The following is a 25,303-nucleotide window of genomic DNA, read 5'->3' on the forward strand; positions in this document are numbered from 1 at the left end:
ATTGAAAGTGATATTTTCCAGACCATCTGCTTTGGTAGAACGTTGTTGTTCATCCAGACCTCTATCTGACTCACCATGTTCTGTGGAAGAGACAGAAAGGAGCACAGTAACACTGCTGCTGGAAGCACAATACCTTCTACACGTTGTGTACAGCACATCCATCCATGTAGCCTACCTTCTGTTCAAATGCTTTTCAATATAAAAACTAAATAAAACACTTGTTTTGTTTTTCATTTTTATACATTTCGCCCCTGATTTCTTCATTAATTTTTGACTCAGAACACAAATTTAGAAATGGGAAAACCAGTCATTCTCCTTGTTTTATTCATTCGAAATTGGAAAATGAGTCGTTATCCTTTTTTTTTTTCATTTGGGTTCGTAAACGACTATTTATTATTATTTTCTATTGAAAGTGATTGAACGGGGGGGAGTGTAGTGCCCAGGATCACTTAGCAAATTGGCACCGGGTGTAAAAAGGGTTACAAAATCATGGGATGAAAATGTATTTTAAAAAAAAGTAAGGGATTGAACGGAAGGTACACAGATCTGCATCCATGTTGATAACCTGCAAGTGAAAACATCTCAGACTGGAAATGCGCACAAAAGACAAAGACAAAAGTCTCTTGTTTCATTTTTGTTTGATGCTTATGTCTAGGATAAACCTGAATTCTCTGTTAAACACTCTATTCTGCGTTGGTTCACATAGACCAGCTTCTATTAGCTACAAAAACACACAAACCTGTGTGTGTGTGTGTGTGTGTGTGTGTGTGTGTGTGTGTGTGTGTGTGTGTGTGTGTGTGTGTGTGTGTGTGTGTGTGTGTGTGTGTGTGTGTGTGTGTGTGTGTGTGTGTGTGTGTGTGTCAACCAGTGGGACTGGACCCAAATATGGGGCGTGAGATGTTCTGACAGGGTCAAGAGTTTTCTATTGGATCCTGACTCAATGGGCAATAATATATTGTTATCGGACAGAAACCTTGTGTCTCCATTTTTAAACTTTTTGTAAATCAATGCTTATCTTCATCATACAAGAGTCAACAAAAAGTAGCAAAACAAATTGCCGATCCACAAGCTGACAATGTGTCACATTGCAATGTGTTGTGAGCTTGTAGATCTGCTATTTTCACTATTTCTGACATAGTTTTAAGTGAAAGTGCAAGTGCTTATATGTCTGTGGGTTTCTAAATATTTAACCAATGATAAGCTTGTGACTACTGGAATGTACTGGAATGTAGCACAGAGTAGAAACCAACAGAGACAACTGACCTGGATTAGTGTGACATTGTGTTTGTGTGTGAAGTGGTCGTGAGCTGCACTTCATTGTGACTTTGGTCTTAGCTGTGATTTCACACAGCTTTGTTGAAGTGGTCGCTCATTATGTCAAGAAACAGAAAATGAATGAATGCCTATTATCTGAGATATTATATATCTGATAATCGTTGCTGTCGGGCAGAAACCTTGTAATCTCCATATTTCAACTTTGTGAATGTGTTTTTTCGTAAATTAATGTCCAACTTCATCATACAAGAGTGTCGCCCAAAAGTAGTGGAAATAGCCGATCTACAAGCTCACAACGCCTCGCAATGCGAGGCGTTGTGAGCTTGTAGATCGGCTATTTTCACTATTTTATTTCATTTTTGTAATAATGATAATAAAACAGGAATTTGTTTTGGACACGTTTTCACCATACAGCAACGATATAATATCTATCTATAAATCTAATCTATTCTAATTCTACATCACTGCATTACACAGGTGGGGAGTTGAAGTTGTATCTCTGTTGGTTTCTACTGTGTGAAGGTACCTTCTCCACCTCTCTGATGGAGCAAAGGTTTCTGTTGTGTCATGTCATAAGAGTTGGTGTGGGCTATAGTCCTCACCCTCGCATCATCACATCGTATTCCACCTACCAGTACGTCTGTAGACATCTAAACGTACAGGCTTAAAAAGGCTGCTTAACAAACCCAACGCCCGCTGCTTTGAAAACCAACCCTGATACCGCCCCAATACGAAGGACCCTCCTAAACTCTTTGCATTGGTTCTGCAATGCAGGTCGTTTTTAAATCTCTGAATAGGGACTAAAACACAGTTTTAGTCCCTATCTTTGAATGTATTTGTCACCAGGCGTGTCGGTAGGCGGAGAGCTCGGATACGTCTCTCTATGCGAGACTAAAGGTCTTTACTGTATGTACACAGTCAGGTGCATTAGGTTTCAGAACGGCTCTGGTACCGAAGCTGTGTGTGAGCCGTATCCTGAAAATTAAGATGAATGCCAGTTTCTCTGGAGTCATACTGTTGGCTCACACAGTGTTCAAATGCTTCCAGCTAACAGTCTGCACATCGGAAGCAATGAAAAAAAAAGCATAAAGCATAATGTCCCACCACCCCCCACCCCCAATTCTGTTTCACATGTGCAGTCACATAAATAAATACTATTGTAAATCAAATTAGTCAAAGCCATCTAGCTTGCCGCTTAGCAGAAATGGAATCTCAAAAATACAGCATATTTTAAATTATATTTTTAAAATATAAACATTTTAAAATATATTTACATGAACGTGAAAAGTTCAGAAATGACAAGCTGATGACAGCTGACTAATGCAACTTTCACGAGGCGTAGTTACAGACTCTCTGTAGCATTCAAAGACTGTGATGGAGGTGCTTGGCTTGAGAGACTAGATGCAAGTGGATCCGGCAGATATACACATCTGGTCTATTTCTGCCGTATCCGCTTGTGTCTTAATGCATTTGGATGGGATACGACACATGCACGGCTTCTGTGCCGGAGCTGTTCTGCATTGTAATGCATCTGGTGTTCGTTCTCCTTGAGGCTGTAATAGGTTTGTTGCTTTGCTTTTATCTGAGCTGGTTGTCTTAACGTTAGATTTGTTTGACTGCATTTAAAAAAATAATAACAATAACAAGCACAAACACGTTTAGCCACCCATTAAACCCAGGAAAGCATCTGTGTCATTTTAGATTTTAGCTTTGGCAATTCAGAAAATACATTTTCGAAAAATCTTTAAAGTGTGAGAACGACTGATTTAGAAGGGATTTGTAGAATCGGCCTCAGGTCTTAATGTGAAACCTGACTTTAGACACAGATCCATGTTCTTATGGCAGTTTAATCATCAATACAGGTTTATATTATCTTATCCAGTCTGACTAATGGATGAAAGGTTGTAAGTATTACTAGCGTTTGTTTTAACAAGAAGCAGAAGGGTGGGTGGTTAAGTTAACTATACAGTTTATAAGGATGAACCAAAGGTGAGACTGAGATGCATCACAGGAATGTGAAGCAAATCGCCTTTCAAATGAGTGACTGTTATATTAACAACTTTAAGGTACACATTCATGGCAGAAACCCTGCTCCTCTGTTTAAAACAAACACAGGGTTGTGAATGCTTCTTAATGTGAGTGATGACTGAGTTTCTGAGCTGTTTCAGTTTGGATTTGACGCTCTGTGATGTGACGCTGTTGCTTTTCGCTGCCTCTGCTGTTCTTCTTTTAGTGTATTTTTAAAGAACCTGGGTGTGCCTGTGTGTCTGCTGTTGAAAAGGTAACATGGAGAAAATGTTCTTGCTTTATTTCAGAATTGTGAAAATAAACAATGAAAAGCTGTGACAATAAACAATGAATGTCATAACCGCACAAACCTGAAATGCCAATCCCGTCTGCAACAAAATATGCTGTTTAGCCTTCATATGAATTAAGACAAAATGTGATGGCCACCATTTTTATGAGTGGAGCCTATCTTTCATAATTACTAGCACAAAAATGTAAGTCATTTGACATGTTTTAAGGATAGTTATAACACCTCCCTACAGGATTCTCTATATCCAGTATAATAATGGATGATGTTGAGGTATTGACTGAATATTAAAAAAAATAATTGAATTGTTAAATTTCGCTTGTGTTTTTATACATTTGCATTTCTGAATTAAAAATCCCCAAAATAAAAAAAAAATATCCCAGAAGAACTCATTGATTTATGCTGCATTCTTTTTTCTAAATGTGTTGTTTCTAGTGAACTACACTGAAATACTTTGGAGAGAGAGAGAGAGAGAGAGAGAGGCGGAGAGTGATGAATTGAATATAAAGGACCACAATGGAAACAAACGCCCAAGGGCTTTTTGTATTATCCTTTTAGCATCATTGTAAAATGTACCACTGTATTTGTAAACTGTTAATAGTCATCATTGTATAATCGTACCAATGTGTTAACTGTTAATAAAGTAATCAATCAATCAATCAATCAATCAGAGCAGAGTGAGAGAGAGTCATAGTCTTCCTCCATGCAGTCCTGACTCCCAAGCACTTTACCTACATCACTATTATGTTAACTTCATGTAAAGAGTATAAGAATATATCAGTATATGTATAAAAGTCTGCACAACATCTTTGCTCCTCAGTGTTTCAGTTTAAAACACAAACATGTCAGTGTACCCTGTAATGTTTGTGTTAGTAGTATAGCCTACACTGGGAGGTGTAATGCTGCCTTCTACAGGCCGCCATGCCCGCCAACACTCCTGCATTTAGCAGGAGGATACAGGATAGGTGGGCACTAGGACATCTGGGCACCTTCATGTAAAACTGGCTATTATGTCCAGTTAAAAATATATATATATTTGAAAAATTGTCTTAAGAAATGTAAAGTATACATGATGTGATCAGACTTAATGTATCCTTCAACTTATTGTTTATGGCCCAACGTGACTGGATATACAGGTTCTGTAGCATTGTAGAAATATTAGACATTAACTGTCGAAGAAAAAAAAATAGCCAATTTTACATGGAGGTGCCTAGATGTCCCTGAGGTGCCCAGATGTCCCTATAGTGCCCACCTGTCCTGTTACTTAGCAGGAGACTCATTTTGTTTACCCTTTCTCCTGTTGTGCTTCTGCATTGTAATTCCTCCTGAAAATATCCTTACTTTTGGACAACTCAACCCAGGGCCATAATACTAAGTCCACTGGTGGAAAAAGTACTCACATTTTTTACTTAAGTAAAAGTATCAATACTGCGATGTAGAAATACTCTGTTAAAAGTAAAAGTCCGGAATTCGAAATTTAGTTGAAGTAAAAAAAGTATTGGAATCACTTCAGCCCTATATACATTTCGTCCATTTGAAAATAGCCGATCTACAAGCTCACAGTGTGTCGCGATGTGACCTGCTGTGAGCTTGTAGATCAGCTATTTTCAAAAGATTTTTATACATGTTATACATGATACCTTGTGAAACGGGACATTCTGCTTAATGAGTACTTCTACTTTTGGTAGCCTACTTTAAGTATCCTACATTTCGATTACCGGACTTTTACTTGTAACAGAGTATTTCTACATTGCAGTATTGATACTTTTACTGAAGTAAAAAAATAAGTACTTTTTTCCACCACTGCCTAATCCTATTAAACCCCAACCTGAATGTGTGTGAATGATAAATCAACAGCTCCCCCTTGTGTACAAACATCTGGATCTTTCTCTCCAATCTTAGTCCATGTTTCAGAGCAGAATGATCTCCTAAAGAGGCAAAATCTCTTTGGTAGCAGTTTGTTTGTAGGGTCCATTAAGTACTTTGAAACATGATAACTGTTTCAACCCACCCTACAGAATCATTACTGCACACAAGCACTGGTTTAAAACAAAAGTTAACATATTTACTTTCATGCCATTCTGTTTCATTTGAACTCATTGAAATGCAGTAAAAACTGTTAAAACACTGAAAGATATGAATACATGTATTCTTTGTTTTATGGCTTTGATGTATTAGACAACAAATCAAACTTACAGTAAGTTGTATGATTCTGTTTGACATTTCCCCCAATGAAATGAAATAAATGATACCTGTTGAACAATAAATAAACAAAGTCATTCCATTATTGATTTGCCACGAGTCACAGTCGAGTGATGAAGTCATTGACAAGAAAAGATCTTGTCTCTACAGCAGAAATGTGCAATTCCTCCCATTTCCTTTAATAATATAAGAAATCACATACTGATGCATAGCTGATGTCTAAAATAAACTTTTATACAACTTACATAAAATCTCTTTGGTATCAGTTGTTTAGGGTCCATATAAGTACTTTTTCAAATGAGTGAATGTACACACCCAGTCAGCAGCAATATGTTTAGACCACAATGGAGTGAATGCGAATGGAAACAAGTCCCCAAGACTTTGTTGTGTTATCCTTTTAGCCCAAATGTCTGACTGTACCTGTTTACATTTCTGTCTAATAAAGTATTCAATCAATGTCCATCCTCTGAACTACTACTTTGAAGATGCATACTTTTAGACACATTATTTTCAGATCTTATTACCATAACAATATAACTGCTATGTAGCCTGACAGTGCATCTCAGGTTCGATTCGCGTTGCAGGAACATCTTTGCTGCGTGTCTCTCCCTGTCTCTCTCTCCCTGTTTCCTGTCCATCTCCACTGTATACTATCAATTGAAGGAAGAAAAGCCCCAAAAATATCTCAAAAGCCTGCTGTTGATTGGTTCACCATATTTCAAAACGCTTGTCTGTCAGGAACGGGGTTCTGTCCTTGAAGCAGTTGTTGAAGAGTCTGGAAAGACATCAAATGATGGAACATTTTATTCAACAGATATGATGTGTGTATAAACCATGTTGATGATTGACTTCTCTACACACCTGAGAACATTAAGTTATTCTATTAATAATGCACACATCCAAACACAAGTGCATTCTACTCACGTACAGTTTGGATGGAGGTATTGATAGAGAGCAGCTGGACTAATCTGTCCGTTAGAGCATCAGTGAGTTTGTTGTGACTCAGACTACAACAACACAAGAAAGAGAAAGAACAACGGAATAGATCAGTATCTCATGGACACACTTACTGTGTACACACGTGCGTGCGTACACACGTACGCACTGTGTACACACGTACGCACTGTGTACACACGTGCGTACTGCGTACGCACGCACGCACGCACGCACGCACGCACGCACGCACGCACGCACGCACGCACGCACGCACGCACGCACGCACGCACGCACGCACACACACACACACACACACACACACACACACACACACACACACACACACACACACACCACTCCATTCTATAAGACGACTCACTCCAGGACGTGTGCTTTGTGCAGGTGGGGGATCAGAGTCTCTAGTAGCTGGTCAGTGAGTTGACAGTGACTGAGGTCCAGTTCTGTCAGTCCCTCAGAGTGTTCCAGAACCAGGGCCAAACATCTGCAGGCCTTCTGATCTAGTCTGGTCTCACTGAGGTCCAGCTCTCCACCCAGGGCTCCAGCCAGGGAACCTGCTCGCATCACTGTGTTCCTTTCACTGCCCACAGGGACCAGAGATAGGAGCTGGAGAAGGAGGGATTTACTGCACCTGGACAAGAAATACACAACAATGAGCAGTTGTAAACCTGCTTCTAGTCAACACATAAGACCAGTGATGAAAAAGCAACAGCAGGCAGCAAAGTGTTGTCCTTCTCACCTCAGATGGACTCTGTTGAGGACAGGGAACAACAGGTCCAGCCCACTGTCCTCTACCTCACAGTCTGATAGGATGAGCTGTGTGTCCTGGCTGCTGCTGCTGCTGTGTCCCAGGACAGTAGAGATGTCCCTGCAGTGTGTGACAGTCAGAGACAGAGCCACCACCTGCTGTTGCTCTGACAGGTCCACAGAGGAGGAGCAGGACAGATCCAGTCTGTACTGTAGAGCTCTTAGCAGACCTGCTGCTGCTGCCCCCTGCTGTGTCTGACAGGTAGTGCAGCAGTGGAGGAACGCCAGCAGCAGTCTCCTGTCAACACTGGTATGAGGATGTACAACATAACACATTAAATCATCACTTCACTAATTAATATCATTAACCTATGCAAATACATAACCATATAAAGCAACTAGACACCTTGAATTACCCATTTAGGATAATATATTCATAATCATAATGTTCACATTGCATAATCTAAATGCATGTTGCAGCATTGATAATTGGCTACATCCAACTTACCTGAGATGAGAGACTTTGTCCAGAGAGTACAAGATGCTCTTAACTGCTTCTGGTGGTATGGAGGTCCAAAACAGACTGAGTTGTGTCACTTTGTCACAGTGTTTGAGGGTAAAGAGCAGAGCATCACAGTCCACTGTGTCCAGCTCTGTGTTGTTCAGGTTGATTACATGTTCTAACGACCTCAATAAACTGGACACACAGTCACTGGAATGACATTTATATGTCTCTCTGATGGCACCCAATGTAAAGCTGGGACTGGGTCTGAAAACATGGATTATTATTAGTATAGAATGTTGAATTACAATTACAGTAACAACACTGTGTAAAATTAATTGTATTAGCTATTAGTTTGTGTAGTTAAAGAATATCGTCTACATTTCATTGAGAAACACAAGCTATTTTAAACTCACCTTTTAAATGAAACTCTGTCCAGAAAGGGTAAAAGACCTGTGATGCTTCTCTCTGAGATCCTGTTCTTCCTCAAGTCCACAGTGATCATCTGGGCTGATGACTGCTGTAGCAGATAGAGAAGAACCTCCCAGTCTAGAGAGCAGGAGGTCAGATCTCCACCAACCTTCTCCAGGAAACACTTTGTCAAGTCCTCATCCTGAGCTGTAAACACGACACCAGCTATCTGCTGCAGAACCTCTGGACACAGTCTAATGAAATTATGGATCAGAGTACAGCATGTAGATACATTAATAAACATGTTTAGAATAAAGGTTGGTTAAGGTTTTTTTTTTATCACTGACATGTTTTAAGGCTCAACAAATCAAATGTACTTACTTGATTGTCAGTTGATCATGGTGACTCAACAGTGGAAGGAGGAGGTATGAATGGATGCTGGACTTGGTCATGTCCAAACATCTGACTGACCAGTGTCTCAGCAGGGATGCCACATTACTAACAACCCTGGACAATAGTCTCTCTGATTGTGGAGTGGTCTTCAGAAGGGAAAGCTCTCCAATAGCCACTGGACAGGCCAAACGTCCTGTTCTTACCCATCGAAAAAGTAGCAACACCATGCTTTCAGACAGCCTGAAAAAAAATAAAAACGTTTACTTATGAACACAGCTAGTCCTAACGTTACAGTATATCATATGTTTCAGAGCCAAGGTACTATGGCTTTAGGAATAATAGTCAAAATATTTATAGGATCTTTATAATCATAGCCTACCCTAGTTTATGGATTTGTGCTACATGTCTAAAAAGCAGTGAAGCTCCTTTGAGAGAGATCTTGCTGGGTTTCAGGACCAGATCCACTCTAGAGCCACAGAGTTGCAGAACTTTCCCCACAGACTTGCAGGTGTTTGTCCATAACTGTCCTGTCAGCACCAGGGTGAAATCAAGGAGACGAAGGAGAGAGACCAGCTGTTCCACCTCCTCTCTGGATCTAACAGTGATGGATTTACACGTGTGCTGGAAGAATCCTGGTTTACATCTGAAACATGTATGAGTTATGGAAGAAAATGTTAGTCAGTAATACTTTTGAGAATTAATACAGATGTATATTTCTGGAATATATTGATGTTATTCATGAGTACATGTTACATAAAACTTTAAATAGTACTATATGTAGGTAATAATTTACTTACAGGCCGGGTCTATAATGCATTATAATCACATTTATAATGCATTATAATGCGCTTATAAGGCATTACCCAGTGGTGTAAAGTAAGTAAGTAAGTACATTTACTTAAGTACTGTACTCAAGTACAATCTTAAGGTATTTTAACTCTACTGGAGTATTTCAAATGTTCAGTACTTTTACTTCTACTCCACTACATCTCAGAGGAAAATATTATACTTTTTGCTCCACTACAATTATTTGAAAGCTTTAGTTAGTAGTTACTTGTAGATTTTGATTATTATTACAAAACATACATTACCCACCTCAGCCCTATAATGAAAATGGCCGATCTACACATCTCACAATGTGTTGCGATGCGAAGCATTGTGCACTTGTAGATCTGCTATTTTCAAAAGATTTGTATCCATTTTATCCATTTGAAAACTTGTGAAATGGGAACTTTCTACTTTTGGTACTTTAAGTACATTTTCATACCAATACTTGTGTACTTTTACTCAAGTACATTTTTAATTCCGGACTTTTACTTGTAACAGAGTATTTTTACAGGGCAGTATTGATATTTTTACTTAACTATAGAAATTGAGTACTTTTTCCACCACAACACTCGTTATAAATGTCTGTAATCATGTATGACAAGTAATAACAAAGTTTATAAGAGAGAAATGAAGGGGAAAACATGAACCTGAGTTGTGAGATGTAGGGTAGACACTGAAGGAAGATCTTCACTTCACTCTCTTCATCTGACCAGCCTCTCAGCTCTACTGGTTTCTTCTCTGGTTGGAGTTTCATCACCTCTAGGAGAAGGGAGACCTCTATCTCTGAGAGGTCTATGGACCAGACTGTAGGAGCTGACTGGTAAACTGGTTGTAATGCTGGAATTACACTTCTGCCTGTTTGAGTCTCATAGTTCTTCAGATAGGAGTATAGGTCCAGTAGTACTTCACCTGGGTAATAGTCATTCTCGTCAATAAAGGGGAATGTTTTGTAATTACACACAGAAGACAACAATTCCAGAATCTTCTCTCCTGTTTCTTCTTCCTGTTCTGCTGCTTCACAGAAGAGCTTCCCCAGGAACTTGATTGGTTCTGGATCCTCAACATGGCAACTGTTCAAATGAAAACCAACATGAAATATTGATCTCTGCATCATAAACAGAACCAAACAATGATGGACGGTGTATCCTTCAGATTTTAGGTGAAATAAATAATTGTGGAGAACACTAATAACACTGTTAAAATATATGTGGAAAGAATAGAAAAGAAAATACTGATCTAAAAGCTCACAATGCGTTGCGATGCGACGCATTGTGACACATTGTGACCTTGCCTGTTTGGAGGTATTCCAACAGTTTAAACATGTTGCACAAAATCATAACCAACTCACACATGTAACTTAATTGTGGAGCAGACTAATAACATTATTAAAATAAATGTTACAAAAGTAACAGAAGAAAAAGAAAAACTAAAATAGCGGATCTACGAGGTCACAACGCATCGCAATGTGACGCGTTGTGGGCTTGTAGATCCGCTATTTTTGCTTTCTGTTATATGAATATAGGACAGTCTGTCAGTATTAGACAGTAATGTCTAATAAACACAAGTGTGTATGTTTGTGTGCGTGTGTGCATGTGTGCACGTGTGGGGGGTCTCAGCTTTGTCAGATGTAAGAAGGGGGTCTCCAAGGTAAAAAAGGTTGTGAACCACTGATGTATTTCATATACTTATAGCATATAGTTTCTGTTGTTCTCTCTGCACTTCTATCCTGGATATGCTGCGCAGCTCTTTGTATTAAAGCAGTAGTTCACCCCAAAAATTACTTATTTTCAATCAATTACACCCAATGAAGCCTTGAATTCATGGATATATATATGTATATTTTTTCACATTCCTTATCCAATAATTTGATTACCGGGTGGCTGCTCAGTAGGAGACATAAAGTAAGAGACTCTACTAAGACTCTACTTAGTAGGAGACTCAATTGAGTCTCCTCAATTCAGTCTCCCACCAGTCATCAAATTATTGGCTCAGGAATGCGACAACAACTAAGAAATCTCCATGAATTCAAGGCTTCATGGGGTGTGTAATTGATAGAAAATAAGTCATGTTTTGGGTGAACTACTCCTTTAAGAAAGAAAACTCTGTCTTTGTATTATAATTATTTACTAGTCCATATCCAGGGGTGCACGTGTGCACACTTGATACTGTGCCCGTGACTACACACTAAAATCCTCAGTGTTCATGTATCCATTTGTAACTCAGAGAGTGTACAAATGGACCCTTATGGGTCCATTTGGTTACATTTGTACACCTGAGTGTTAAATTAACACTCAGGCTTTTACTGTGTTCAGATCCCAGAGCGCACGGCAAAAATCATAATAAACAGCTTCACAACCATACGTTGTGAGCTTGTAGATCTGCTATTTGTGCTATCTTTCACCTACTGTATAATGGCATGCCCCAAAAAGGGACACTAGGTTGAAAGTGGTTAAATACATGTGTGCATAAATAATACCTCATAATCTTCAAATAAGGTATTGAGAAAGCTTTTATATACATAAAGACAGATAATAAATGAAAGGAAAAACAGTTACCTGAGTTGTGAGATGTAGGGTAGACACTGAAAGAAGATCTTCACTTCACTCTCTTCATCTGACCAGCCTCTCAGCACTACTGGTTTCTTCTCTGGTTGGAGTTTCATCACCTCTAGGAGGAGGGAGACCTTTCTCTCTGAGAGGTCTATGTACCAGTAGACTGTAGGAATTGACTGGTAAACTCGTTGTAATGCTGGAAGAACACTTCTGCCTGTTTGAGTCTCATAGTTCTTCACACAGGAGTATAGGTCCAGTAGTACGTCACATTGAAACTTGATCATGTCTTCTACATAATCATCATACCAGTCAATAAAGGGAAATGTTTTGTAATTACACACAGAAGACAACAATTCCAGAATCTTCTCTCCTGTTTCTTCTTCCTGTTCTGCTGCTTCACAGATGAGCTTCCCCAGGAACTTTGTTGGCTCTGGACCATTAACACTGCAATTGTTCACATGAAAACCAACATGAAATATTGATCTCTGCATCATAAACAGAACCAAACAATGATGGACACTGTATCCTTCAGATTTTAGGTGAAATAAATAATTGTGGAGCACACTAATAACACTGTTAAAATAAATGTTTAAAAAAAAAGAATGAAAATAATATAGCTGCAAGCAGCAATAAGCGGGTTCGAGCGAAAAGGCAGAGACAGGAAGAGGCAGGAAGAGGCAGGCAGAGAGAAAGAGAGAGTGAGTGAGTGAGTGAGTGAGTGAGTGAGTGAGTGAGTGAGTGAGTGAGTGAGTGAGTGAGTGAGTGAGTGAGTGAGTGAGTGAGTGAGTGAGTGAGAGAGAGAGAGAGAGAGAGAGAGAGAGAGAGAGAGAGAGAGAGAGAGAGAGAAAGAGAGCCAGTTAGAGAGAGAGAGAGAGAAAAAAAGAGAGGCAGTGAGAGAGAGAAGAAGTGAACATGCATTAATTAAGAAAGTCATGATTTTTATTCAGTAAATTATATTTGGACTAGTTAAATTTGGGGTTTGAACCAGGGACCTACAGACTTGTGGGTAGACAGTGTAAAGGATAATTCCTTTAACAGTTCCGTTCATGAAAGTCCTTGCGGTCTTGTTTCCAATTAGGGCCTGTGAGCAATTAGGGGTTAAGAGTCTTGCTCAGGGACAAAGTTCATTTCATCGACACATTTGTTAGCCTGGCCTGGAATCGTACCTGGGGCAACCAGGGCCTCTGGCTCCCTAGGCGGGTTCACTAACCACTCAGCTATGGCCGCAGTACTGACTGAGCTATTGGATAGACAGAATTGGATTTCATGTGTGGTAAGTTATCATACAGCATGGGTTGCTTATTATATACATACAAGCTCATAACGCGTCACATTGTAGATCGGCTGTATGTGGTTACTGTAGGTGTTGTATTAATAATTACATCTGCAAAGTAACAAGTAACTAAAGCTGTCATATGCTGTAATTGTAGTAGAGTAGAAGTAACACAAATGGAAAGTAAAGTAAAAATACCTCAAAATTGTACTGTGCTTTGTAAGCACTTGTATTGGTACTTGAGTAAATGTACATGTACACTTTTCAGCACCATTGAGGAGCCAATGACTGACAGGCTAGGTATCACCAGGTGCACTAATTGCTAGAGTGCAGAGGGACATGGGTTGATATTAATGGTATTAACTCAAAATGTATATATCACACAGCTTAGATTTGTTTTGATTAAATCGGAGAGTGATGTAAAAAAAATCTGTAGTGTAAAAGTTGCACGTTCATCAAATGTCAATGTACATTGTGTCTTGTGTCTGGGTAGCTCAGTTGGAAGAGCTCTTGACTCTGAATCGCAAGGTCATGGGATCGAATCCTGGCAAAGGCAACACTGCATATGAGTAATTTGGTTCCCTGGTATATAGAGCATTGTTACAGGTATAGACTCATTTGTTTGTTAATGTTGCTACCCTTTAAATGGCCATGGCCAATAGCGTGGCATTGGGCGCTTAAAGTTGAATATTTAAAAACTAAACATTATTTCAAAGAAAAAGCCACCAGGCCACTAATGAGTTGTGAGTGAAGACAGGTGTGATTAGTGATGAATGAGAGGGGTGGATCCAATCCATGGGAATAAGGATAATTCCTTTAACAGGTCCGTTCATGAAAGTCCTTACGGTCTTGTTTCCAAGGAGGGCCTGTGAGCAATTAGGGGTTAAGAGTCTTGCTCAGGGACAAATTTCATTTCATCGACACATTTGCTGGCCTGGCCTGGAATCGTACCTGGGGCAACCAGGGCCTCTGGCTCCCTAGGCGGGCTCACTAACCACTCAGCTATGGCCGCCCCTAAATAGGGGGAAGGTTGCTGACTAGATGACTCTTTTCTACACCCACCCTCACTAACCTTCACCTCAGTAAAACAACGACCTAACCTCAAGAAACACTATTTGTAAAATGAAGAATTCGCTATGATGATCACTTCAACACATCGTTGGGGACAGGGATCGAACCAGCGACGTATGGATTCACAGGCTGCCTCTCTTCTCATTGAGCTAGAGATATGGCCTCCCTGATGGTATCTGTTGATATCTATAGCTTTTTCCGTCCGTTATGAACCAAGCCTCTGTTTCGCTAACTACTCTAGATCACTGGTTCACAAAACATTTACCAATAAAGATTTTTTTTTGTCTCCTCGGAATGGAAACTAGTGAAAATAGTCGATCTATAAGCTCACAACGCGTTGCTATCTAAAAAGGTGTGAGATTGTAGATCGGCTATTTTCACAAGAAAGTATGTCATACATAAAAAACAACTACTCTCAAAAGCATTTCATGTTATTGTTTAAAAAATGCACATGTTTGAATTAACAGGGTCATGTTTTGTACAATGCAATTTAAATGTAAACTGTGATGAGTGGGGTTTGAACCGTGGACCTTCGGCACACGAGGCTAACACTGTACTGATCAAGTTATTCAATCCACAACCTTAGTCAGTGAAAAAGGAGAATCCATCAAAACAAAACAAAAGAGGGAATGAAGTACTTCATACATTGAAAATAACTACTCTCAATAAGCGTTTCATTTAACAATTGCACATGTAGTCATTGATACAGTCATGTTGTGTGCAATGCAATTAAGATGAAGTCTGCATGAGGTGGGATTTGAACCGGCGACCCTGTGGTTTCAAGGCAGATGATTAAGCGATCAAGCCATTGGACTAACAGACCTGAACTGGTGAAAAAGGAGTTGACACAGTTTCACGCAAATTGCTCAGAAATCCTGGGTTTAAATGTTTTTCAAACTGCTCAAAATTGCAGACATCTAAGGGCGGAGCTTACTGGTCAAAGTGATAGATGTGTTCCTCATGAGTCAAGGCACATGTGTAAGCAAGTTTCACGGCTGTCGGCCAAACGAGGCATGACTTTTGCCTGTTTAAAGTTTGCATTTTCAAAAAATTGCTATAGCGCCCCCCTTTGACCAATTGGAGTAAGATTGGTTTCTCTGATACTTGGAATGACCCTCTACATTATTGCAAAGTTTCAAACAAATGTGAGTCTGCATGAACGTGTTAGGGGCAGACGAATAATTGTCATAAAACAGCAATATTAATTGGCTCATAAAAGCTTAATGTTTTCACTTAGAAAAAATCCAAACCATGTTTTTGTCGGCATAGGTCCAAAGTACATGTGTAGACAGTTTCGTGCAGATTGCTCAAAAATCCCGGGAGGAGTTTGACTTTAACTGCTTTTCATATAATTCAAAATGGTGGGAGATCTAAAGGTCAGAGGTCAAAAGTCAGAGTATGAAAGTTGTTAGGCAAGAGGAGACGCATGTGTGTATCGAAGTTTCATGGCTGTCGGTCAAACAGGGCATGAGTTGTACCTGAAAATTTTCAATTGAGTGCTACAGCGCCACCCTTTGGCCAATGGTTGTGAGTTTCGGGCCTTGGTCGTTTGGCATAGCCCTCTACCATATTGCTGAGTTTCATAAAAAGTGACCACGCGGTTAGGCCAGAACTGCCAAAAACGGCAGAAGAATAGTGAAAGCCAAGAGATGCAATAAGGCTTCGAGCCTGATAGGCCTCGAACCTTTAAAAAGGCCAATCTACAAGTTCACAATGCATTGTAATGCGACACATTGTGAGCTTGTCTGTTTTTTGCAAAAAAACATAAATACAGTAACTCACACATGTACCATCATTGTGGAGCACACTAATAACATTATTAAAATATATGTTACAAAAAGTAACAGAAGAAAAAGAAAAACTAAAATAGCGGATCTACAAGCTCACAATGCATCGCAATGTGATGCGTTGTGGGCTTGTAGATCCGTTATTTTTGCTTTCTGTCATATGAATATAGGGCTTAAGTGGTTATAATGTCGAATAAACACAAGTGTGCATGTGTGTGTGTGCGTGTATGCATGTGTGCACGTGTGGGGGGTCTCAGCTTTGTCAGATGTAAGAAGGGGGGCTCCAAGGTAAAAAAGGTTGTGAACCACTGATGTATTTCATATACTTATAGCATATAGTTTCTGTTCTCTCTGCACTTTGCTTCTATCCTGGATATGCTGCACAGCTCTTTGTATTAAAGGAGTAGTTCACCCCAAAAAATACTTATTTTATATCAATTACACCCAATGAAGCCTTGAATTCAAGGAGATTTTTTTGTTTTTTTTGTCGCATTCCTGAGCCAATAATTTGATGACCGGGTGGCTGCTCAGTAGGAGACATAAAGAAGGAGACTCTACTAAGACTCTACTTATGAGACTCAATTGAGTCTCCTCAATTGAGTCTCCCACCAGAGACTCTGCCGGTCATCAAATTATTGGCTCAGGAATACTGGGCTGGTGTGAGGTCAGACGTGAGAGGACGCTGGCGCTGTCTGTTCGCCGCTTCTCCGTCTGTTTCGTCTATCTCAGCTAATTTTAATTTCTTTTAACAGTATTGAATTGTTTTAGTTTAGATCTTTCTCTGTCCCCTCTGCACCTATCCCTTTCAAATAGAATTAGCCAGTTTTATTTGATCAGTGTTTCACTTACCTGACACCGGTGCTACTAGCAGTGCTACCTCCAGCTGACAACAACCCGGGACCGCTCTCCACCTGGATCCGTTCTCCTGTACCACCATAGTCGGATCCGTGTGTCCCCACCACCACTGTGAGGTGATTTTGTCCTTTGTTCCTCCGGACAATTCTACTCCTCACTGCTGCTGAGAGGCACCCCCCAGTCAGCCTCCCTGCTGCTCTCGGTGCGGTTAGCCTCTGCTGCTAGGAACGCTGCCTCCTCAGTCTGCACTCCTTGGATCTCCACTACTCCTTCAACACTGACTCAAACTCCATCTCTGTCGTGGAGAGGTATCCCCCCGGACAGTCTTCCTGTTGTCCGCGGTGCGGGTGCATTTCGCCTTTCCGACACGTTGCCTTTCCGACGTTGACGCACCCTATACCTAACCCTAACCCTAACCCTAACCGCACGCGGAAGCCACTAGTCGGAGTGGCGAGATGTCGGAATGGAAGGAGAACCCCCCGCGGTGCGCGTTAGCCTTTGTGCTGGGACCGCTACCTACTCCACGAGCCAAACTGTCTGCTAAGCTAGTACTGGCTAGCGTAGTTGGCCTGCTTCCTTCACTCGCTGCTGGGCTGGTGACGACAGTAGTCGGTCTGTTTGAGCAAGATCCAAGCCTACCTCGTCCTCTATTTCAGTATCAGTATTTCATCACTGGCAATAATCTGGATTTTATCTGTCTTACTGAAACCTGGCAAAGACCCTCAGAATACATTTCACTAAATAAATCCACCCCCTCAGGCTACTGCTACATGGACAAACCTCGCCTGGACAAGCAGGGCGGTGGAATTGCTGTCATCCACCGTCTCAACATGAAAATAACCAAAATTCCCATCCAGGCCCCCCCATCATTTGAATCACTTACACTCAAACTGTCTGGCCTCAAACCCCTAGTCATTGCAGTCATCTATAGACCCCCCCAAGCTAAACCCCTCTTTTTTCTCTGACCTGTCAGGGTTCCTCACACAACTCTGTGCCATATCCCCATCTGTCACTCTTCTTGGTGACTTTAACTTCCACGTGGACTCCTCTGCCTGCACAACTGCATCTGAATTCCTGGAAATCCTGACACTATTCAACTTCACTCAGCACATTGACTTCCCCACCCATGCTAGGCCACACCCTAGACCTAATCTGCTCCACTGGCACCAACATCAGCCATATATCTAGTACCAACTTCGCCGCCTCCACCTCTGACCATCTGGCCATCTCATTCCACATTGACACTCCCACCCCTCATGAGAAGTTAAAACGCATCATTAATTTCCGCAACCTCAAGGCCATCAACCCCTCTTCTCTCTCTGCATTCCTCTCTGATGCCATCTCTGTCTCCTCCTTCACACAGACTGATTCTCCCACCAAACTGGTTAACATTTTCAACACCTCACTCTCCTTCTGCCTGGACCAGCTCGCACCCACCCAAACCCGATCTGTCACCTTCACACACACTGCCCCTGGTACACGGATGAACTTCGCCACCTTAAATCCAAAGGCCGACAGCTGGAAAGGCTCACTAGGAAGACCGGACTCACCATACATGCAGAAATGTACAAACAGCACATTATACTGACACCATCAACTCCACCCGCACCTGTCTGGAATCATCCATCCTGGCAGTGGCAACCCTAGAGTACTTTTCTCCACCATCAATAAACTCCTCAAACCCACGGACATCATCTCCCACACCTTCACTGTTGAAAAATGCAATACCTTCCTAACCTTCTTTCACGACAAAATCAACAGTATCCACACTCAGCTGGCCACTTCTCCCCCTGGACCCGAACCTGACCCCCCCCCCTACTCACCTCCCACTCCTTCTCTGCATTTGTGGACATCACACCATCTGAGCTAGCATCAATAGTTGCAGGTAAGAAATCCTCAACCTGCTCCCTGGACCCCCTCCCCACCACCCACCTTAAGGACTGCCTCCCCACTCTCTCCCCACTCATCATAAAGACAATAAACTCTTCCCTTTCCTCTGGATTTGTACCGCCTCCCCTAAAGCTTGCCTCCATCACACCTGTTTTGACAAAACCTGGTCTTGACCCTGACTCCCCCAATAACTACCGTCCCATCTAAAACCTCCCGTTTCTGTAAAGAATGTTGGAAAAAGTTGTTGCAAATCAAGTCACCACATACCTGGACACAAACAACCTGTATGAGACATTTCAATCTGGTTTCCGTACCAAACACAGTACAGAGACTGCCCTCATCAGAGTAACAAATGACCTTCTGCTATCCTCCGACTCCGGCTCACTCAACATCCTCATTCTCCTCGACCTCAGTGCTGCTTTCGATACCATACATCACTCCATACTCATCTCACGCCTCAAAACCACCATTGGAATTACTGACACGGCCCTCTCCTGGTTCAAATCATACCTCACTGACAGACACCATTTCATATCCATCAACAACTGCCAATCACACACAACTCCTGTCACCCATGGCGTCCCCCAAGGCTCAGTACTTGGCCCCCTCCTCTTCATCCTCTATATGCTCCCCCTTGGACAGCTACTCCGCAAACACGGCCTCCACTACCACTGCTATGCTGATGACACACAACTCTACCTCCCCTGCACAGCCATCACTCCCACCACCCACTCCACCCTCACCTCCTGCCTGACCGACATAAAAAACTGGATGCAAACAAACTTCTTAAAACTCAACTGCAATAAATCAGAAATCATCATCATTGGCCCCGACTCCATCACCCGCTCCACTCAGGACTTCGCCCTCAATATTGACGGCTCCATCGTCACCCCCTCCAACAAAGTCCGTAACCTGGGTTTCATCCTGGACCCCACTCTCTCCTTCCAGTCCCATGTTAACCACATCACCAAAACTGCCTTCTTCCACCTCCGCAACATTGCCCGCCTCCGTCCCAGCCTTTCACACACTGCTGCTGAAACACTCATACACGCATTTATTACATCCCGCCTCGACTACTGCAACAGTCTACTCTATGGCATCACCACCAAGGTCCTCAATAAACTTCAGTATGTACAAAATTCCGCCGCCCGCCTGCTCACTAGGACCCGAACCAGAGACCATATCACTCCTGTCCTCCGTGACCTTCACTGGCTCCCAATCAAACATCGAATTGACTTCAAGATACTCATCACCACCTACAAAGCCCTCAACAACCAGGCCCCCCACTACATCTATGTACTCATCAAACGCCATGCTCCCTCCCGCTCCCTCAGGTCGGGTGATGACAACATCCTGGACACCCTCTGGACAAATAAACAAACCTGGGGTGACAGGGCCTTCTCTGCGGCTGCACCCAAACTGTGGAACTCACTCCCAGCTCACATCAGAGCTGCCCCCACCCTCACCATGTTTAAAACCACACTCAAAACCCACCTTTTCAGAATCGCATTCACTACATAAAACCACAACCCCTGCCCCTCCTTTTTGTTTTGTACTTTCTTTTAGAGTTTTAATCCTTTTTAACTAGTCGATTCAAATAAAGTTGTTTTTATTGTGTCCTGTAAAGCGACTTTGAGTATTTAGAAAAGCGCTATATAAATGGTATGTATTATTATTATTAAAATACGAAAAAAAACGTAAAAATCTCCATGAATTCGGCTTCATGGGGTGTGTAAATAATAGAAAATCTGATCTTTTTTGGGGTGAACTACTCCTTTAAGGAAGAAAACCCTGTCTTTGTATTATAATTCTTTACTAGTCCATATCCAGGGGTGCACATGTGAGCACTTGAGACTGTGCCCATGACTACACGCTGACTACACACCAAATGGACCCTTATTTGTTTTCTGGGGCGGTGTAGCCGCCCCCTATAAGTGAGTTTTGGACACCGACCAAAACATTTGTGTACCCCCTAACCCTTCCATTGTTAATGCAAATCGATACTTTTTTCATATCAGCCAATCACATTAAAGCTAGTGTCATCACCACTAACTGTAATGTGATTGGCTGACTTTGCAAATTCAGGACTGTGATTGGCTAGCGAAACACATGACACATGTGCAGCCCTATGAATAGCAGTATGGACTTTAAAAAAAGTCATTTATCCTTTTTTTTAAAGTGAGTCATGTTGTGATGACCACACACCGCCCACTTCACACTGGGTGTGATTTTTATATATATAGACACAATATTAAATGAAAGGAAACACATGAACCTGAGTTGTGAGATGTAGGGTAGACACTGAAGGAAGATCCTCACTTCACTCTCTTCATCTGAGCAGCCTGTCAGCTCTACTGGTTTCTTCTCTGGTTGGAGTTTCATCACCTCTAGGAGGAGGGAGACCTTTCTCTCTGAGAGGTCTATGTACCAGACTGTAGGAACTGACTGGTAAACTGGTTGTAACGCTGGAAGAACACTTCTGCCTGTTTGAGTCTCATAGTTCTTCACATAGGAGTATAGGTCCAGTAGTACGTCACATTGAGACTTCATGTTTCTCCAAACAATGTGATTAAAGGGGAAGGTTTTGTAATTACACATCGAAGACAACAATTCCAGAATCTTCTCTCCTGTTTCTTCTTCCTGTTCCGCTGCTTCACAGATGAGCTTCTCCAGGAACTTGGTTGGCACTGGACCATCAACACTGCAACTGTTCAAATGAAAACCAACATGAAATATTAATCTCTGCATCATAAGCAGAACCAAACAAACACTGTATCCTTCAGATTTTAGGTGAAAGAAATAATTGTGGAGAACACTAATAACACTGTTAAAATAAATGTAATTAAACCCCGATCTGCAATCTCAAAATGCGTTGCAATGCGACACATTGAGCTTGTCTGTTTGGAGGTATTGCAACATTTTAAACATTTAGCAAAAAATCATAACTAACTCACACAAAAATAATTGTGTGTGCGTGTGGGGGGTCTCAGCTTTGTCAGATGTAAGGGGGGCTCCAAGGTAAAAAAGGTTGTGAACCACTGATGTATTGCATATACTTATAGCATATAGTTTCTGTTGTTCTCTCTGCACTTTGCTTCTATCCTGGATATGCTGCACAGCTCTTTGTATTAAAGGAGTTGTTCACCCCCAAAATTACTTATTTTCTATCAATTACACACCCACTGAAGCCTTGAATTCAACTCAATTGAGTCTCCTCAATTGAGTCTCCTTCCAGAGACTCCGCCGGTCATCAAATTATTGGCTCAGGAACAGGCGCGGGAAGTCCTTAATACCCAGGGGGGCTGAGCTTGGGGGGAATCCTTTTTTTTGGGGCGGTGTAACCGCCCCAAAAAAACACTGACCAATCCTGCACCGTGATTGGCCAATAGTCTACAACGCAGTCTACACCCCTAACCCTTCCACAGTCAATGCAAATCTATACTTTTGCAAAGTCAGCCAATCACATTACAGCTAGTGTCATCACCACTAGCTGTAATGTGATTGGCTGACTTTGCAAATTCAGGACTGTGATTGGCTAGCGAAACACATGACACATGTGCAGCCCTATGAATAGCAGTATGGACTTAAAAAAAAGGCATTGATCCTTTTTTTTAAGTGAGTCATGTTGTGATGACCACACACCGCCCACTTCACACTGGGTGTGATTTTTTAGCGGCGCTAGATAGCGGATCCTGCTCTATACCTGACTTTGTCCGTGTTCACCGTCAACGCTCTGATTGGTCAGACCCGTCAACGCTCTGATTGCTCAGACCCGTCAACGCTCTGATTGGTAAGACCCGTCAACGCTCTGATTGGTCAGACCCGTCAACGTTCTGATTGTTCAGACCCGTCAACGCTCTGATTGGTCAGACCCGTCAACGTTCTGATTGGTCAGACCCGTCAACGTTCTGATTGGTCAGACCCGTCAACGCTCTGATTAGTCAGACCCGTCAACGTTCTGATTGGTCAGACCCGTCAACGCTCTGATTGGTCAGACCCGTCAACGCTCTGATTGGTCAGACCCGTCAACGCTCTGATTGGTCAGACCCGTCAACAAAGTGATTGGTCAAGCGCCGCTACCTTCAGACAGGGTGTGATTTTTTTGTCACCACATGGCTAATTTGCATATTCACGTGCATACATTACGCATATGCAAATTAGCCACGCAGTCTTCCCAAAATTGTACAACAATGAGCACAACGACAAGCCCACCACAGCCTGAAAAAACAACTGCACACTGAAGAGAAACGATTGATGATTTAATATTCAATACTCTATTATAGACAAACTGAAACTGCACAGCGGCAGACAACATTGCACTTGCAAAGAAAAACTTCAGCTTAACACGTCCTGCTCCTTGTGCTCCTTGCGGCATCATTACAAAAAAAAAAACGAATCTGCTATTATTACAGACATACAAACTGAAACTGCACAGCGGCAGACAATCTTTCAAAGAAAGAATTCAGCCTAATAACACGTCCTGAGCACTTGAGACTGTGCCCGTGACTACACACTAAAATCCTCAGTGTTCATTTATCCATTTGTAACTCAGAGAGTGTACAAATGTAACCAAATGGACCCTTATGGGTCCATTTGCTTTCATTTGTACACTCTCAGAGTTAAATTAACACTCCGGGGCTTTTACTGTGTTCAGATCCCAGAGCTCATGGCAAAAATCCTAATAAACAGCTTCGTAACTACGTTGCGAGCTTGTAGATGTGCTATTTGTGCTATTTTTCACCTACTGTATAATGGCATGCCCTAAAAAGGGAAACCAGGTTGAAAGTGGTTAAATACATGAGTGCATAAATAATACCTCATAATCTTCAAATAAGCTATTGAGAAAGCTTTTATATATATAGACAAAATATTAAATGAAAGGAAACACATGAACCTGAGTTGTGAGATGTAGGGTAGACACTGAAGGAAGATCCTCACTTCACTCTCTTCATCTGACCAGCCTCTCAGCTCTACTGGTTTCTTCTCTGGTTGGAGTTTCATCACCTCTAGGAGGACAGAGACCTTTCTCTTTGAGAGGTCTATGTACCAGACTGTAGGAGCTGACTGGTAAACTGGTTGGAATGCTGGAAGAACACTTCTGCCTGTTTGAGTCTCATAGTTCTTCACAAAGGAGTATAGGTCCAGTAGTACATCACATTGAGACTTCGTGTTTCTCCTATCAATGTGATTAAAGGGAAAGGTTTTGTAATTACACAATGAAGACAACAATTCCAGAATCTTCTCTCCTGTTTCTTCTTCCTGTTCTGCTGCTTCACAGATGAGCTTCCCCAGGAACTTGGTTCGTTCTGGACCATAAACACTGAAACAGTTCAAATGAAAACCAACATGAAATATTGATCTCTGCATCATAAACAGAACAAAAAAAACACTGTATCCTTCAGATTTTAGGTGAAAGAAATAATTGTGGAGAACACTAATAACACTGTTAAAATTAATGTAATTAAACCCTGATCTACAAGCTCAAAATGAGTTGCAATGCGACACATTGAGCTTGTCTGTTTGGAGGTATTGCAACATTTTAAACATTTTGCAAAAAAGCATAACTAACTCACACAAACATAATTGTGTGTGCGTTTGGGGGGTTTCAGCTTTGTCAGATGTAAGGGGGTCTCCAAGGTAAAAAAGGATGTGGACCACTGATACATTGCATATACTTATAGCATATAGTTTCTGTTGTTCTCTTTGCTCTTTGCTTATATCCTGGATATGCTGCACAGCTCTTTGTATTAAAGGAGTAATTCACCACAACAATTACGTATTTAATATCAATTACACACCCAATGAAGCCTTGAAATCATGGAGATTCTTTTTTTTTGCTGGATTCCTGAGCTAATAATTTGACAACCGGGTGGCTGCTCAGTAGGAGACATAAAGTAGGAGATTCTACTAAGACTCTACTTAGTAGGAGACTCAATTGAGTCTCCTGCCGGAGACTCCACCAGTCATCAAATTATTGGCTCATGAATGCGACAAAACAATCTCCATGGATTCATGGCTTCATGGGGTGTGTAATTGATATAAAATAAGTCATTTTTGGGGTGAACTACTCCTTTAAGAAAGAAAACTCTGTCTTTGTATTATAATTCTTTACTAGTCCATATTCAGGGGTACACATGTGCACACTTGAGACTGTGCCTGTGACTACACACTAAAATCCTGAGTGTTCATTTATACATTTGTAACTCAGAGAGTGGTTACATTTGTACACTCTCAGAGTTAAATTAACAC

At 41.4% G+C, this 25,303-nt stretch overlaps 1 protein-coding gene across 1 annotated transcript in view; it reads right to left on the bottom strand.

Moving 5' to 3' along the window:
* Window positions 1-5,388: 5,388 nt before the first annotated feature.
* The window catches only part of LOC311060397 (uncharacterized protein), a 46,077-nt gene continuing 26,162 nt past the window's right edge, over window positions 5,389-25,303 (bottom strand). The window contains exons 12-23 of the mRNA XM_084078570.1: window positions 23,949-24,374; window positions 21,324-21,761; window positions 12,182-12,622; window positions 10,274-10,696; window positions 9,178-9,441; window positions 8,787-9,038; window positions 8,411-8,659; window positions 8,001-8,261; window positions 7,485-7,799; window positions 7,107-7,376; window positions 6,715-6,798; window positions 5,389-6,566 (exon numbers count right to left, since the gene is read on the bottom strand). Of these exons, the coding sequence (XP_083934696.1) occupies window positions 6,500-6,566; window positions 6,715-6,798; window positions 7,107-7,376; window positions 7,485-7,799; window positions 8,001-8,261; window positions 8,411-8,659; window positions 8,787-9,038; window positions 9,178-9,441; window positions 10,274-10,696; window positions 12,182-12,622; window positions 21,324-21,761; window positions 23,949-24,374 (3,490 nt within the window). The 3' untranslated portion in view covers window positions 5,389-6,499. The remainder of the gene's footprint in view (window positions 6,567-6,714; window positions 6,799-7,106; window positions 7,377-7,484; window positions 7,800-8,000; window positions 8,262-8,410; window positions 8,660-8,786; window positions 9,039-9,177; window positions 9,442-10,273; window positions 10,697-12,181; window positions 12,623-21,323; window positions 21,762-23,948; window positions 24,375-25,303) is intronic.

Source organism: Gymnoscopelus microlampas, assembly GCF_963454915.1.
Source record: "Gymnoscopelus microlampas genome assembly, chromosome: 2".
Lineage (NCBI taxonomy): Eukaryota > Metazoa > Chordata > Actinopteri > Myctophiformes > Myctophidae > Gymnoscopelus > Gymnoscopelus microlampas.